This window comes from Perca fluviatilis, chromosome 5 (assembly GCF_010015445.1).
Source record: "Perca fluviatilis chromosome 5, GENO_Pfluv_1.0, whole genome shotgun sequence".
NCBI classification, from domain to species: Eukaryota; Metazoa; Chordata; class Actinopteri; order Perciformes; family Percidae; genus Perca; species Perca fluviatilis.
The window spans coordinates 17404841-17422123 of NC_053116.1; the positions used below are offsets into that span (position 1 = coordinate 17404841).

Consider the following 17283-nt stretch of genomic DNA (forward strand, 5'->3'; position numbering starts at 1 on the left):
AAAACACAAACATGCCCACTCAGACGAACGCACAAGCAAAGAAATAACTATGATATCCTGTCTGGTTAATTGTATAAAAGATAACAAAATGATTTTATTACATGTTCATAATTTGACGGACATCACAACATACTTGCATGATTGCTCTGATATGAATGTTTCCCACACCATAATTAGGCATAATATACCCAGTACGAAACTATATAAAACAAACATGCTTGCAGATACAGGGTGGTCAATTCAATTCAATTCTGAAGCGTATTATCATTTTCAGAATTTATTTCTCTTTTTTTGTTGTTTACATCAAATAGAACAAACATACATTGGCACATGCAAAGTGAACACTTTGTGGTGCTTTTCATTACCATCCAAATCCAATTGAACAAAGACTGGATATCTATTTTTGTACTCCAAACATGAAAATACTCTCAAATATTTACAAAAAAAACCATACTTACAATGCCCATCACTCTGACATAATAATAATAATAATCATCTGGGACTGATTTGAGTTGGTTTCAGTAAAACAAAGTATACTCTATGTGGCAGAGCTTGCTGTTCAAGGTAATCAAATCAACTGCAAGAAAAAGAGGCACAGAAGAAAATCACTGAAACAATACAAAACAAAAAATCTGATAATGGGAACCCCAAGAGAATATGGCTTTATGACATTTCAAAAGAAAATATCTTGAAAGCAGATCCACTGTCCTTTTTATTTTGCGGTGTGTCCTCGTTCACAGTGACCCCATTTAGCAGGCAAGTTGTTCTCTGTCAGAGAGAAAAGGGGCCACAACACAAGTTTAAAACCTACAGTTTGGTTGGTTATGCCGACCCAGCCACACTGGCCTACACCTGTGCTAGTCTCTGTCAGTACTCATGTATCATGTCTGGATGAAGGTTGGATGCTATCCACAGTCCTGGAGTGCATAGGTACTGCAGGTGGTGCTGTGATGCCTGCGCTCGCCCTCCTGTCTCTCTTTCTCTGTTCCTCTAGAGCTGCTCTCCCTTTTCAAATCACAGATAAAAGGACAAACAGCATTCATTTTCAGCAGATCAGATCCTGAGGTTGTTGTAACTCACATATGTTTTCTTGGTTGCTTGACCTGAGAACAGAGTAAAACAAGATTAGGATTTACTTTGAGGACTGGTTAAAACAAAAGAGGCAAATGCATCTTAAACCAACTGCTTCTGGAAACTCGTCCTACTGTGCATTCTTGCCACCAGATGTGTGCAATCAGTTGCAATATTTTCTGGCCTAGTGTATAATTTCAACTCACAATGCCCCCGCGTACAGCCTTAGTTTCTATTTTCAGATGTTGACTAGTGATAAAAAAACACAAACGCCACACAAGTGAGCACCGAACAAATGCTAGGGCATGCAATGTGATCCCAGCCTGGATTGCCATGGAAACCTATCAGAATGTGGCTGAGTGCCTAGGTGCTGTGTGTGTTTGTGTGTGTCCTTCTGTGTATCTATCATTGTGAGAACCAATTGGAGGTTCAAACCTTCAGAGTGAAGGCATTTCTGGCTCGTCATGACTTCTGTAAAAGGCTGTTTTAGGGTAAGCATTGTTGTGGTGGTTAACATGAAGTCAAACGTGAATGTAGTCAGTGAACCAACATCAAGGATGTGTGTGTTGTCCTTTCTGTGCGGAGAAGGACCATGTACATTTTCTTAATCACAGACATTGCTATAAATTGTCATTCTGCTGCTTTAATGTTGCTATGGCGACCAGCTCCCATGGGCTATGCAATTAAAGTTGCACCATTTCTTTACAGCTGCATTTTGTAGTCTTGGCCAGCAAGTAATGATGAATAAAACATAAGTAAACGTAGAACAGATTATTGCTTTTAACCACATCTTCAGGAAGATCAATTTTTCGTATGTGTGTGTGTGTGTGTGGTGTCGTGTCATCTAGGATCTAGACCTCTTCCTACGCTATCATCTAATTTTTAATATGGATAGCTTATTATTCATCTCATCTCATGACTTTTCTTATATTTTGTTCTGCGGTTTTTGTTAGGTTCAGTTTTCTTCCCACAGTACTCATTGTTCATAAAATGAAATTGATCTGAAAAGTCATCCACACATGCCCGTTTTGATTGATCTATATTTGAAACAAAAAGAAACAGTACAGGATAGTGAAGCATTTCATCATCTCTGATTTGCAAGGTCTTTTAGAGGCGTAATCATGAAGATATTACACCGTATCAATACCAATGTAAAACTGCAGAACTGCTAATGCTCTTAATGCTATAAATCACTCCGAGTCATCTCATACAGGCCTGATGGGCCCTGAAAGGGAGGTATTTGGCGCTCTGATGGTTACAGGACTTGACGGACAGTCTCCAGGGATGGTCGAGGCACAGTTCAGGTTTCGGAGCGGTCATGCACATAAATTCGCCATTAATAAATGTCACTTCTTCTGCCGCTAAAAAAGAAGGGCAAGAGGAGGAGAGAGTGTGCTCGGAGGTGAGACGAGGTGTGAAGATATTCATGTAGGAGAGACAGAAGGTGAGAGACACACAGAGCAAATGACACGGCGCACTTTTGGGAGGGCCTCGCAGAGACCACATGCCCTGCTTGGGGACTTCTGATGTGCTGCTGCGACAGATGTTAAGGCTTCACCCTCAATGCAGAGTGAATTTGCTCATTGAGCCACATGTGTGACTGGGAAGGATATATTCCCCATCCCCTGATACACTTGCATCAGCTATCTGATTTATATGTGCGTAACTCACACATTCAGTCACACACATTGAAAACCGCACGCTCACAGTTGTACACATACACACATACACAAAGCTTATTCAGCTCCTGACAGATGAGTGTGACAACTGTTGGGGGTTTTGGAGAAACTCCCAGGAAAATCTGTCATCTCATAGGCATAATTCAAAGAGGGGTTGAGGGGCTGGTGCACCTGTGGGTGCCATGATCGCTCTGTGTGATTAGATGCGTTGCGGGAGAGGAGGCCTTTGGAGACTGTGATGTGTGATTTGCATGAGCTGTCAATCCTCTCTGTCTTCATCCTGACAACTAGAGAAGAGCAAAGAGCTTCCATGGCAACGATGGTCTAAATTCCACTTAAAAAAAAAATCCAAAACCCTTTTGAGATTTGTTGTTTCTCACCCCAGACGAAACACTCTATCACCTAAATGTGGAAGTATGTAGGCTTCCCCACTCACGTACTAATATCCAGTATTATCTTTGCTAACAGGATCACACTTGCTGTTTCAGATGAAGGGTGGTATGAGTAACACACAGCCACAGAGACAGATTATCTCTTTCCATTCCTGGCGACAAAGCCCTGCTTCTTCAAATCTCTTGACAGAGCGAGGCCCTCCCCCCATCTTCTTTCATGCTCACTGCTGTGCACTTGAGCTAAAGGTCTAACCATTTATCAGGAACCCGAGATAACTGGGTCCATTCTATAGGACATTATGCATACTTTTTACCCAAGTAGCCACCCAATTAAATTTCTGGAATGGGACTTTCTAGTACAAGAAAGGAAATATGAGAAAGACTAGAAAGACATTTCATTCGCCCCTTTTTGGGAAAATAAGATTTAAAACCTAGAAACCTCTAAAGCACAGATGTATATAGATCTCAACTCCTGGCTCTCTGTGGTCTGTATAACATCCTGATTTGTATATAAGTTTTATTAACTTATTGTAGACTAAATGGACAGACTGAGCCTGTATGTGTTAATAGATTTTATGACGGCCATTTTGAGACAAACGCTGGTGCATAGTTTGGCATAGAAAAGCATTCATGTTGTGTTTTACAAATTACTCAATATTGCATTCTGGGCTTTAAAGCAGTATATTACATTGATTCTGATTACACATGAAATGTGGTCTAATGTAAAGTTAAAGTGCTCAGTTCTTGGTGCATACGTATGAGGCTTTGTGATTCTCTCACCAGGCTACTTACTCATGGGGTCAGCAGCAGGGTTCTCACACAGCTCAGTCTTAGCCTCTCCGTTGGGCCTCTCGTTTGGCTTCTGGGACAGACGCGATGACATTGTGGCAGCTGTGACCACAGCCTTGAAGCTACGCTTCCTCTTCTGTACGTTCATCTCAGGGTGGAAGATAATGATGTACACCTTGGGCATGTAGAGCATGCCCAGTGCTACGGAGGCACTGAGGTTCATGGAGATGGTCAGGGTGGTTGTCTGAATGTATAGCTGGAAGAAAGCACAGACAGGTAAAAAATTATTTTAATACAGACTAGAATAGCAATAGAAAAAAAAAAAACAGTTCTATGAAGCAGATAAATTAGTCACTTTAAAACCTTGTCAAGACAAATAAGAGGCAAGACAACTACGATGGCTTAACATCTATGGCCAATTACAAAACAGTCACACTGTTGAGCACAGGAAGAGGCAAAACCTAATAATAACCATCGCCTGATAACAGAATATGAGCATCCAGCGAATAAAGTTCATTAGTCGTACTTTTTTCAATCCTGTAGTGTAGAGAAGCTCCTCTAAAAAGGGCCCACATCATTAGATGGTTGTTTGACTAATTTAATACACAACCTGATAATTCTATTCAATAGCAAAATTGTCTTTCTTTTATAATCTAACAATATTATCAGATACGTACAGTAGGTGGTGTGAATATTTGCTATGTGTAGATGTGGGGAAAAGAGCAGTCATGCGTACAGTAACATAATCCAGCAGCATTTATTAAAGCCTGACCTGCAGCTACTCCGTCAAGTCCAAGACAGTTCAAGCGTATTAATGACAATAGGAGAAGCATCCCCATGACTTTGTCAAAATGTCCTCATATGGCCTCCTTTCTACCAGTCCGTCCTCTCGGAACCTTGACTAGACTGATAGACTCTGCTGTCCGTGAAATGTTGCAGTCACCTTTCCTTTCCCCTCATATCAGAACCTTTATCTTACCTCTCAAGCATTCATTAGACCACTCTACAGCCGCGGAGCTACTTCTTTCTCCACTAACAATTCCTGTAGCCCCCCGCAATTCAATGTAAATTCCTCTTCGAGTAGAGCATGGACCAAGAACACTGCATCTCTCTGCAGGTCCACATTTGTTTTTCTGCAGCTTTGCACATAGTGGAGTGCAGCCTGTGAAAGGCTCTCACTGCATTAAGTGGTAAAATCATTTACAAGATTTCCATTCATGTGAGCCCAACACGGGTACGCTTTAAATGTTTTCTCCTTAACATTCATTTTCAGAGGTAACATAACACCCTTCACATGTGGTAATTACGAGCCTACATAACCCAGATCACGCTAACATTTAGGTTAACACAGTTATTTCATCAAAAGGTGGTGATTTCATTAAGAGGTAGTGAAGACAGTAATTCAGCACTCAAGAGCCTCTTTTTTTATTTAAGGGTCTTGGAGGAGAGAATCGCTTCAAGAGGGGACATTATTGTTTCAAGAGCAGATCACCAAAGCCCTCTCATTAACGTACTGCACTTGAAAGCATCGGATGTCAGTTGTATGCTGCCAGCCACTGGTAATGTGAACGGGGAGAGGATACATTTGTAAACACATTAGCCACCACAGTGTATCTGCAGAGCAGCGAAATGCTCACTGAATCAGTGAGAGGAAGAAATGAAATGTCGCGATTTGCATATAGTTTTTCTTGGTAAATAGCACAACTAATGGTTATATCTTTCATACAAGATACTTATTTACATGGCAGTCATGCCTTTGTCGTCAAATCTCCACCAATCATTCAGATGCCTGATACCATCAACATGCCAATACACTCAGCTGCCTCTTTCTCTCTCCATCCCCTCCCGTTTCTGTGTGTGTGGAGCAGCATCAGACGCAGTGATCTGGCTGGCGCACCATGCATAAATAACTGTATGAATATCACAATGCTCTCGGTGCACTCTGTTCTGAATCGCTTCAAGCCAGGGGAGAACGGAAATGTTGTGCTTTCTCTCACGTCTGAGCTATGAATTTACAGTGTTTGTCATTAGATAGATATATATTGGGGCGACAGATCAAAGCATTGCGAGGAGTACGCGTGTCGTCGAACATAATCACCAGAGAATCTCCGCCCTGTGCTGTGTTTCCATGTTTGGTTGTTGGTAACCTGTCTGGTATCCATAGCAACACTACAGTTTGGTGCGAGCAACTAAACACGGTTGGAATAAGCTTTTAATGAGCTTCTGATACCTTAGACGCTGCAATGCTGACCCTATCAGAACTGATTTATTGACCATGCAGAATAGTTGATTCGGGAGCAGGCGCACAATGAGTATTAGGTGCTTACTCATACTCATCACACACAAGCAAACAAGCAAACATGCAAAAACACACACACACACACACACACACACACCATAACAAATCCTTTTTCTTACGGCCTCTAATCACACCGAGACAGGGTTTTTCATTGTGCCTCTCGATGAGCTTGACCCAAATTCATAGCCCCTCTCACCCACCACTTGAATGTTTAGCTTGTCAAAGAACATTCATAATTAATTCCTATTGCTTTAACATAAATAAATACATGAAGTCATTTTCACAACTGCTTGGCAACTCTCTATTTTTAGCCACATTAATGATTTATTAATGTCCTCGTCAAGAATCAAATCAAACGGTTGCTTTTGAGTTCGACATCTCATTGACAAGCCAAATGCCAACATCCAGCCACAACAAGCGCCATGTCTTCCATTTAGACAAATAGCTGTTGAGGGTAATCCTCATAATTATACCCACTAGGGATATACTTACTTCAAAGGCAATTTAGTTGGGTATGGTTGAGTACTATAAATGCACACAGCAATAAGGACTTGATTCAGTAAGTGACGATTAGGATTCTCTCTGCCCTGTTAGAGAATGACTTCAATAATGGATCCAGGGGATTTGCGGTCTCCTCTCAACTACCTGGATGTGTCTCTTGTTGTTTTGGGTGGCCTAGTTTCTAGCCGGGCTCATGTCATGAATAACTCTCTCTGGCTTTATGCCGCAAAGTCCTATTCCACATTGGAGACACTGCTTTCTGTGTGGACAGTCTTCCCACTCATTTTGACTCTGTGCAGGAGGTCCCAATTTCTGGGTTTCAAGATAAAGAGGTTGTGACACATACTGTATAAGCTACTCTGCATTGGTTAGAGCACGTTATTAATAGTCACAACAATCGGAGGATGGCGCTATTCCTTGACAAGATGTTTTTGTAATAAGTTGTTTAAATGTGTCTGATGATATATTGCTAATTAAGGCCTGTATTCAAGCGTCTCAAAGTTGGAAATCAGAACAGGAACAACTTGGGCCAACCTTTTAGCACTAAAGGTAAACGTGTATTATATATTTTTTAACTTAAATAACTCAGGCAATATTTAGGAGAGGAGAGATATTTTGGTAATGCTTGATGACAATGAGATTAGAAAAAAAAGATACCATTTTAACAAAACCAGCATTTTTTTGTTACTAGCTGCAGAAATAGCTGTCCTCACAACCTTAGGCTTTTGTGCGGCTTTGATCGCTCAAATCAAACTTTAAAAATATCTTCATGAGGCGAGGTAATATATAATACGGGGTCTTATATATTATTTATTATTTATTTTTTCAAATTATAGCAGAGCTACAATAATTGAGAGATGTGTTCACGGTTTATTTCTTGGGTTGCATTACAGAAATATATTTTCTCCCAACTGTAAAGAACATAAAGTGGAAGATTTGTGTTCTCAGTGGAGAGACATGCCACAGCCCACAGAGGGTTTCCAACATCATTGCTGAACAATAGATGCAGATTGTGTGTGGCATGTTTTGTAAAAAGATGTGGTTGTGTAATGGGAAAATTACATTCAAGCCTAATTCCTTATATTTTTATGTTTAATTCGTACTTTACTTCTCTCACAAATGCTGAAAGAGTTGATCTCATTTCCCACATGCAGATTTTGATTCTAACTGCTGAGACGTCCAGTCTGGAACATAATGTGAGCACTGTTTGTCTGAACAGATAGGGGCTACAAGGTCACCCTAAAACTATCGTACAGGGAGGAGGAGGTGAAATGGCTCCGAGATGTCTCTTGTGTTTTTTCTGATTGTCTTCATGTGTATCAGATTGCCTGTAAGAATTGTAGCGTCATAATATTCCAAGTGTGTGTGTGCTGTCACTCTGAAGATCATAAAAGCCTGGTGTTCTGTTCACTCATTTGAGAAACTGACTCCACACTGGGCTGCGGCCTTTTGTGAAATCATGTTGCTCCTATATTTGCAAATATATCTTTTTTAATAAAATACAAAAACCCAACTTGGTTTTAGTCTCAGACTGTCTTATTTGTTTCATTTTACTAAACTCTGAAAACTTTCCCCCCTGCTGCAAAGGAAACTTCCACTACAGTTGGATCGGGCTGATATGATAATTCCACGCAGGTGTTTACTTAAAACCAGCAAGTAAATGGCGTTTAGGTTAATATCATTATGGGATTTATGCTATTTATTTATTTTGGCATCATCTTTTTGCATACATTACTATGGCAATTAACCTTGTCTAATACTCCAAACTGCAAGTGCAATACGTTAAAATCATTTCTACTTTGGGACTCTTGGAGTAATATAAAACCGCAACATCAACCACTTCAGCTCTTCATCCTAAGGCTGGGCGTTAATCCAATATGATAATTAATAATTTTTTATGGAATGGTATCTTGATTTCATCATATATTGATATATCGTGATATACAATTACATTGTCTAAATTGATAATTACAAGCACATACTAACTCAAATTTCTCAGAAAATCTGATGGGAAATATTTTCAGGGTATATCATTTGAAGATTGCGGTTTTTTGTTTTTACATCAAATTATTTTTGTGCATGCATGTAAACAGAGTCAGTGTATAGTTTCACTTGAAACTTCTTCTGAAAGTTCTTAATAAATGACAGTACTTTTTATTTGTCAAGTATTTCATTCACACAGGAGTATAAAAACACAGGCTTTAACGTGTTTTTTTTCATATAGACTATTTATTTATGAAATTACCAGAAAACATGCTGTATTGTGATATATAGTCATCGAGAGAGGAAATTATCTATATCAGCATTTAAGATTTTGGCCATATCGCCAAGCCATATCATGAAAGATGTTAAACATCTCTTTTCAAAGTTCCATTTTTCTTTCCATTAAACTTGACCAATTTTACCTTTTGCCTGCAGTCTGTACAGGGTTTCAAGCATAAAATAACTGATAGGCAGGAGAATTTCACATATTTTTTAAAAGACTCTACATCTCCGCAGTAAGTGTCAAGTCCAAATCCTGTCAAGTGCAGTTGTTTTGAGAGAGAGAGACAGGAGGATTAGAAGTTGCAATTTTCATTTTACTTTCTGAAAGCGGGATGGGAGAGGTTTTGCCAAGTATAGTTAGTCATTACTAATAATACGTGGCAGCACAGTCTCTCTTGTGTGAAGGCTTGTGGGTACAGGAGATATCTTACAAGAGCCTAAGTGGTTTCCATACACGTTTTGAGGTATGTTAGTTTTCATGACATGTTCTCCTTTAATCGTGACTGAATCTTGTGGGTGTTTCACTAGAAAGTTTCTATCTAGACCGTTTCCACCTCAGGGAAAATGTTTCATTATATCATCATCCTACTCTTTTAAACTGTAAGAAACATTCTGTTTTGTGGTCAAAGAGTTACGGAATAAGAGGCTTCTTGTGTTCAGTGACAGCATCATTTAAATGTTTTTGCTAGTTCCTTTACTCAAAGAAATTGCAGACAGTTTTTGTGACTTTGGCGCTATTTTGTACATTTCTATGTCATCTAGTTTGTTCAAATGGTCTATTCAAACAGTGGCTTGCAGGCCTGGGGCCTCATGTATAAACACTGCGTACGCACGAAAAGCTTGCGTACGCTGGTTTCGGTGTGATTTATAAAAATGAACTTGATGTGAGAATGTGCGGGCCGTCACGCGATCTTTTGAGCAGACATAAGAATGGGCGGGCCGAGCAAAGTCCGTTTTCGCATGGCTTCCCTCAACATGAGACCGAATGGGCCAAACAGAGGGGAGGGGGAGGGAGTCACAGGTGTGGAAAATAAGGGCATCTAAATGGTGTTGAGCTAAAACCATTCCACTCAGTGCACAGTCACAACTTCTGCTCCACTACTATACAACATAAGGTCACACAGCCATCTGAAATGTGTTTTCTTAAATTTTTTTGATATCGCAAAACCTGGGCTGATTATTCAAATCTGCATGAGTGTTTAGCCACATCTGCACTTAAAAAAACAACAGTTCATGGTACTTATAAAGTGAGGATATACCATTGGATCATTCACATGCACGCACACACACATGGAATGTGTGTTCATACTGAAAACTTTAAAGCCTCCTCCAGACACATTTTAAAGAAACTCTGCTACGATTTTGTTTACCTTGATTTTCCCACATACAAAGTAAAAAAAAAAAAAAATACTCTTAAAAGTGGCTAGAAGCACATCTGCTCTTTCTCATTCATTGAGAAATTCTGGAAATGGCCTCGCACCCCATCCATCACCTTTGCTTGCCCTAGGTTGACAAGTGAAAGAGCAGTTTGCATCAAAATGGCTAAAAACATCGGAGAGATTCATGTTTGAGCCTCACGCCGGTTCCAGACCATTGACATATATAAAATGGACCAATAGATCCCGTTGCTCTGGACGGAGACCAGTGAGGCTATTAGAAGCACTTGTCCGGTGATAGCTGAGCGTTACTGTGCAGCCTCCAACTGAGCTTGAAGACGTAGATGTGACATGAGCAACCTGTCAGAAAGTCTTTGGTAGCTGTGCCAAGAGAAATCTCAATCATTCCCAATCTTGCATCTTGAGAGCGTAGGTATATGTAAGGAGATAACATAGGCACAGGCTAATTATTGCTAACTAAAATGCTAGTTAACATTAGTAATTAAACTTAAACAGATAATGTGAGTCAAAACTGCCTGCGAGCTTCTCCTGTACTGTACGGTAATTTCTCTACTGTGCGACAGTAAGTCGCGTGGTTATGACCAGAGGTGGGTAGTAACGAGTTACATTTACTCCGTTACATTTACTTGAGTAAGTTTTTGAAAAAATTATACTTCTAGGAGTAGTTTTAAATCACTATACTTTTTACTTTTACTTGAGTAGATTTGTGAAGAAGAAACTGTACTCTTACTCCGCTACATTGGGCTACAAATGAGCTCGTTACTTTTCTTTTTACTTCTTTGGTATTCTACGGCGTCATTGTTTGTATTCCCCGCGACGCCCTCGTTTTAATGTTTTATTTTGAAAGAGAGAGAGAGAGAGAGAGAGAGAGACTTCCGCCAAAGGCTCTACCACGTACGTGACTGTTCACCAATCAAACGTAGTTGTGCAGTCTTGTCAGCTGGCAACAAAAAATAGGCAACGCTGATGCGTAAATCAACGCTTATCAATATCACTTCCCCATCAGTCAGGACCAAGATCTGACCATAATTACACTTGTGCTTTCCATAAACTGCCGTAATTAGCCTATTATTTCAGTTACAATCCTGCCAGTGGAAGCGATCGTGAGAGCAAATAAGAAATATAAAAAACATAATTCAAACCGCTGTGTGCATTGGCTCACGAAGCAGAGAAATAGCCGATATGTAATTCCCTCCCATTCAAATCTATATATTTCATAAATATACCCATCAGGGAATGTTTACGGCGTTGTCGGTCTCTAAATGTTTTAACTTTTATGAGCGCACTCTTCCCCCGTGTCTCTCTCTCTCGCTCTCTCTGCACCGAGCTCCGCCTGATCTTCTATAAGAACGTGATGCCGTTATCAATCGAGTAGGCCTATTGATTGGTCAGTAGGCGGTGCTTTTACACCGGTTGATCTCTGATCTCCAACATAACCTGCTCCTGACCAGGTTAGGCGTCCAGCATGAGTTACCACGGCGATTGAACCCGGTATCAAGTGATCCACCTTCGTGATAAAGAAAACCCTGGGTTGAACCTGAAGTTAGCTGTTAACCCCAAATCTTGCTTCATAGTACAGGCCTCTGGCCTCATAATGAAAGCATGTTTACCTTAGTAAAAGTGCCAAACAGCAGCTCCATTACCTTGTTCTAGTTCTGCCTGCAGAGCCTGGTAAAATAAAGTAGGTTTGGAAATTTGTGTTACTTGTGCTTATTTATTTTTATGTATTATTATTTTATGTATTTTATTTTTTAAGTACTTGAATTTACCTGGATTATTTTAATGTAAGCTATTTTGTAATTAATTAATTTTTATTTATTTTATTGATTGGATGAACTATAATTTGCCTAAAGATGATTATTTTGTATTTTCGTCCGTCTGATTGAATGCTTATGTTAAAAAATAAATCAGACGTTACTCAACAGTTACTCAGTACTTGAGTAGTTTTTTCACCGAGTACTTTTTTACTCTTCCTCAAGTAATTATTTGGATGGCTACTTTTTACTTTTACTTGAGTCATATTATTCTGAAGTAACAGTACTTTTACTTGAGTACAATTTTTGGCTACTCTACCCACCTCTGGTTATGACACAATCGTTAGCCTATTTTTACAAAAACATCTGCTACGGAGCCATAACGTGAGGTACAAGGTATTGGAGCCTTTTATACATTGTCGTGTTTCTTTAGAAATAAACAATGGACAACTAGAGTCTTTAAATGCTTCAGATGTAAAGTTATTCGCTGTCAAAGTGGCGCCAAAATGAATGGCAGTCAATGGAATGCTAACGGGAGGTGATGGCTTGTTAGCATCAAAATGGCGCCATAGGAGCTACGCATTCCGAGGAGAAGCTTACCCCCTTGGTTCAGACAGGAGGGGGAAGTGCCATGAAAAACCAGGAAGCGCTGTCCGCTTCCTATTAGCACCAATGTTAACCAAATGGGCTGTTCAGACAGAACGGGCCGCGGGGCAGATCGTGAGGCAGATGCGACCAGCTCCCGATCTGCAGTGATAGTTTCAGCGCCCTGTCTGAACCCTGCGACAGTCAGACACAGATTTAGATGAGGAGTCTGTTGTGCACTAAAAATGACGTATCAGAATGGTAAGTGTAGTTAGCAACAAGTGACAAGTCCGCTCTGCACCTGAGGTTTCAGGTTTTTTTTTCCACCTGCATTTGTATATTAGACAGCGATTGGCTTACAAATCTGTGACATACCAAATCTAGCTTGCTCTGGGTACATTTCTCAGATTTCAGGGAAGTGCACAGACATCTCCTCCTTTAGTCGAGGAATGTGAAAACACCTCTCTAGTGACGAACTTTGCCAGTATACAGTATATTTGTCAGCATAGTCAAGGTCAGACATTTTATGGGACATAAACATTAAGAAAAACATTTTGAGGGGATCTTTAAGATTAAGTAAGGTAAAATAATGGATGGGATGGCTTCACTTTACCTTAACTACACTGCAGCTTCTGCAAAGGATGTTATCAAGACATGCAAAGGCACTTCTCACTTGCAGTGGCAAGGGAGTAAGCAGAAATGCGCCCACGAAGGCCATTACACCAGGATGCTGTGGTGTGAACTGGAGGTGAGTGTAAGGCAGGAGCTGACGTTAAGGGGTTAACTGCATAAAGGGGAAAGATAAACACATTACTGCCTCACTAGTCGCCGCGAGTAACATAATGAACTCCTAATCGCTGCTGAGGGTGTAATTCATCTATGAAATCAGCAGCAAATTGAGATGAGGAAAATCAGTTTCTGATCCATCTCATGTGGTAGCTTAGCAGGAAGGACATTGAACGATGTGCCTCTCAGAAGGTTAGGAGTAACACTTTCCTGTCAGCATTGATATTCTGTCAGTGGAAAACTTCCCCTTCTGCTCTGTCTCATACACACAGCCTGCCAAGCAGCATGCGCAACCCTTGAGTCCAGCCGACGAATGCATCTGTATTCTGCCCAGTGCTGGCCAGATAAGCAATGACTAGGGCGTCAGGTCAAAATGTCATATTCTCAATCAACTCCAGTGGCAGCCAATGTCAAATGCTTTGTTGAGTAGAGCGCAGCTGTCAAGGGATGGAATGTGTTGAATCAAACTTCTATTCACCCAACATTTCTCCCTGCCCTCCTCCAGCTCCCCCCTCCTCCTTTTTCTCCACCTCCTCAACCTGCTTGTCTCCCTTTCCAAAATAAGGCATAATAGTACATGTTGAGCCCAAGGCGTGAGAGCTAAGATAATGGCATCTGGAGCTGCCGGCACCCCCGTCCCTATCACTCCTCAGGCTTTTCAGGATTTGGTTACTTAACATCAACACCTCCTCCGCCTTCCTATGCCTATTTTTGTCCGTGGTGGTCCTAGTGTGGGTTTCCATGCATATCAAAGCCATGTGAATGTGAAATCAAAAGAAAATGAACCCATAACGTATACAGTCACTAAATGTGTGTGTGTGTGTGTGTGTGTGTGTGTGTGTGTGTGTGTGTGTGTGTGTGTGTGTGTGTGTGTGTGTGTGTGTGTGTGTGTGTGTGCTCCCTTTATGTACTGTTTCTGTTTTCATTTTGTGTTTGTACAAATAGGCATGTGTGCGTGTGTTTGGACAAGATAAAAACAGGGCAGAAGGAATGAAAGGGAAATTTGTAAGAGGAGGGAGCGAGACAGACAAAGAGAACGGTTGTGACAAAGAGAGAAAGAGAGAGAAAGCAAAATAGAAAGAAATGACTCACCTTCTCTGCTGACTGGGCTGTGCCAAAGAAAATCGGGATGAAGGCCAGCCAGACTATGCAAGTGGTGTACATAGTGAAGCCAATGGGCTTGGCTTCATTGAAGTCTTCTGGTACATCCCTTGTCTTGATGGCGTAGATGGTGCAGGTCACCATCAACAGGATGCTGTAGCCCAACGAGCAGATTATCTGTAGGTCTGTGATGTCACACTTCAGCACGCCACGGGCCAGCATGGGGTTAATGGTTTTCTGCTCATCGTAGTCGACGATGGTGTTCGGAGGGTCCACGGCGAACCACACCAGCACGCCCAGCAGCTGCACACAGATCAGACTGGAAGTGATGGCAATCTGGGAGGTGGGACTGATGAAGCGCGGGGCCGTGACCGTCTGCTTGCCCTGCTCGAAGATCCGATAGATACGGTTGGTCTTGGTGAGCAGCGCGGCGTAGCTGATGCACATGCCCAGGCCCAGGAAGATCCGCCTGAAAGCGCACACGGCTACGTCAGGTTTGGCAATCATGAGGAAGGTTATGATGTAACACAGAAAGATGCCAGTTAGCAGCACGTAGCTCAGCTCTCGGCCCGACGCCCGCACAATGGGTGTGTCATTGTAGCGTACGAAGGTCGCCATGACAAAGATGGTGGCAATGATACCGAGCATGGCCAGGAAGACGGGGATAATTGCCCAAGGGGAGTGCCACTCCAGCTTGACAATGGGGATGGGCTGACAGGCGGTCCTGTTAGGGTTGGGCCTCATGTTGTAGGCACACAGTCTGCAGGAGGTCTCGTCGTACTGGTACTGGTAGCCATCACAAAGCTCACAGTGCCAGCAGCACGGCATGCCCTTTACTCTCTTCTTCCTCTCTCCAGTTTTGCAGGGCAGACTGCACACAGAGATAGGCACCTCCTGCTCCCCATCTGGCCATTGAAGCTCCTCCAGCTGGTAGAGAGATTACACACAGCACAGGAAGATAGGGTCAGCAACGGAGCGATAAGCCAGAGTTACCGCTGAATGTGAAAAACCATGTGGATCGTGAAAAGTACCTGAATTTTGTGCATGACTCAACATTCATAATTGGCCACTAATTACTATAATATGCTTCTCATGAAGTTACCTTCTTTCTAAAAACAAAGTACAATGCAATCTTTGCAAACAGATGAAGAAATGTAAACAAAGTCGAAAAACAATGAACCCAATACAGTACATCTTTCTTGCCAATTTCCAAGAGGGATTGTTTTTTTCTAATACTTGAAAATAATTGTAATCACCATGGCAACAGAGCTTACCTTTGTTCAGTGAAATAAAAATAAAGAAATGTGAAATGCAAAAGACATTATGTTTTAATACAGAAGCCAATGAGGTATAAAACATGTGATGATAAGGAAGGAAAATGGGATTTTGGGATTGCAAAATGCTTCTTTTAGAACTTTTTTACGATTTGTCATCAAAATGAAAAGTGGGGCGCCTGGGTAGCTCACCTGGCAGAGCGCGTGCCCAAATATGGAGGTTCACTCCTCGAAGCAGCGGCCGCAGGTTCGACTCCGACCTGCGGCCCTTTGCTGCGTGTCATTCACCCTCTCTCCCCTTTCATGTCTTCAGCTGTCCTATAAAAATAAAGGCCTAAAATGCCCAAAAAAATTATCTTAAAAAAAAAAAAAAAAGTGCAGTATACAGACACACTGACGAACTATCTGAAACTCCAATCCAAAAAGGCCCTGAGGTGTTTTATGGTTTAAACTCAAACTGTAATCTCAATGTACAAGTTAGGCTTAAAAAAGCCATGAAGAAATGGAATTTTGTAGGGCTCTAACATATTTTGTTAGGGTGTTAAAAACACTTTCATAATACTCTGAGCGATTCTTTTGATTTATTATAAAAGTGTACTGATCCAGGGCTTTAAAAGCCCTAGAAGATTCTTCAACATGGCAGTTTCACAGCAATATACGGTATGATCAAAGTAAACAAAATAAATCAGTTGTAGTTCAATGAAAAAAAAAAAAAAAAACATAGCAAACTACATATTCTAGTGATATGATGGTTACAAGATTTTAATTGCCCTCTAAAACTGTTCGAATGACAGATTTAAAAGGTGATTTGAGACAATGATTGTGAAACAGACAGAATGACACAGCGTAAAATTATATTGGAAATGAATAGGATTAATTTTAGGGACCATTTTTGTAATGAGCATTATTTCCTCAATGTGAACGATACCTGAATTTTAACTTCGATAAAATACTGTTATAAAACGATGCCTCAATAGTAGCAACATTCAAACAGTGCTGGTACAGAAAAAAATCCCTGAGCAAATACACATTTATAATAATGTTAATAGTAATTAACAATATTATTACTATTCTTAAATGTTTTCCCTACCTTGTAGGCCTATTCTTTATGTTATTTTTTTTCACTCTTATGTTTATAGCCACGGTTGTTTCGATACTATCGAATGTATAGTTAACGTATCGTATCGACACTTTGACAACTTTAATACACAGTCCTTAATACACTATTCCACTGATCTACAGGTGGCAGTAAGGTGCCAAGAAACACAGCAACGTGCCAAGCAAGGCAGGTATAGAAGAAGACTGCAGGATTTGAAATACTTAATTGCCGTTGCAAATGTTTTACGAGTAAGGACACCTTGTTAGACCTCAAGGATACACAAAAAGCATT

The 17283-nt window shown here is 40.9% G+C and overlaps 1 protein-coding gene across 4 annotated transcripts in view; it reads right to left on the bottom strand.

The window, feature by feature from the left end:
• Window positions 1–261: 261 nt before the first annotated feature.
• Window positions 262–17283, bottom strand: part of LOC120559199 (metabotropic glutamate receptor 7-like) — a 115469-nt gene continuing 98447 nt past the window's right edge. For 3 of the 4 annotated variants that reach the window (XM_039800744.1, XM_039800745.1, XM_039800742.1), the window contains exons 8-10: window positions 14611–15546; window positions 3935–4187; window positions 262–1005 (exon numbers count right to left, since the gene is read on the bottom strand). In XM_039800744.1, coding sequence (XP_039656678.1) covers window positions 875–1005; window positions 3935–4187; window positions 14611–15546 — 1320 coding nt within the window. In that variant the 3' untranslated portion in view covers window positions 262–874. Of the gene's footprint in view, window positions 1104–3934; window positions 4188–14610; window positions 15547–17283 lie in introns of all 4 variants that reach the window. The other variant, XM_039800743.1, reaches the window with a different exon arrangement.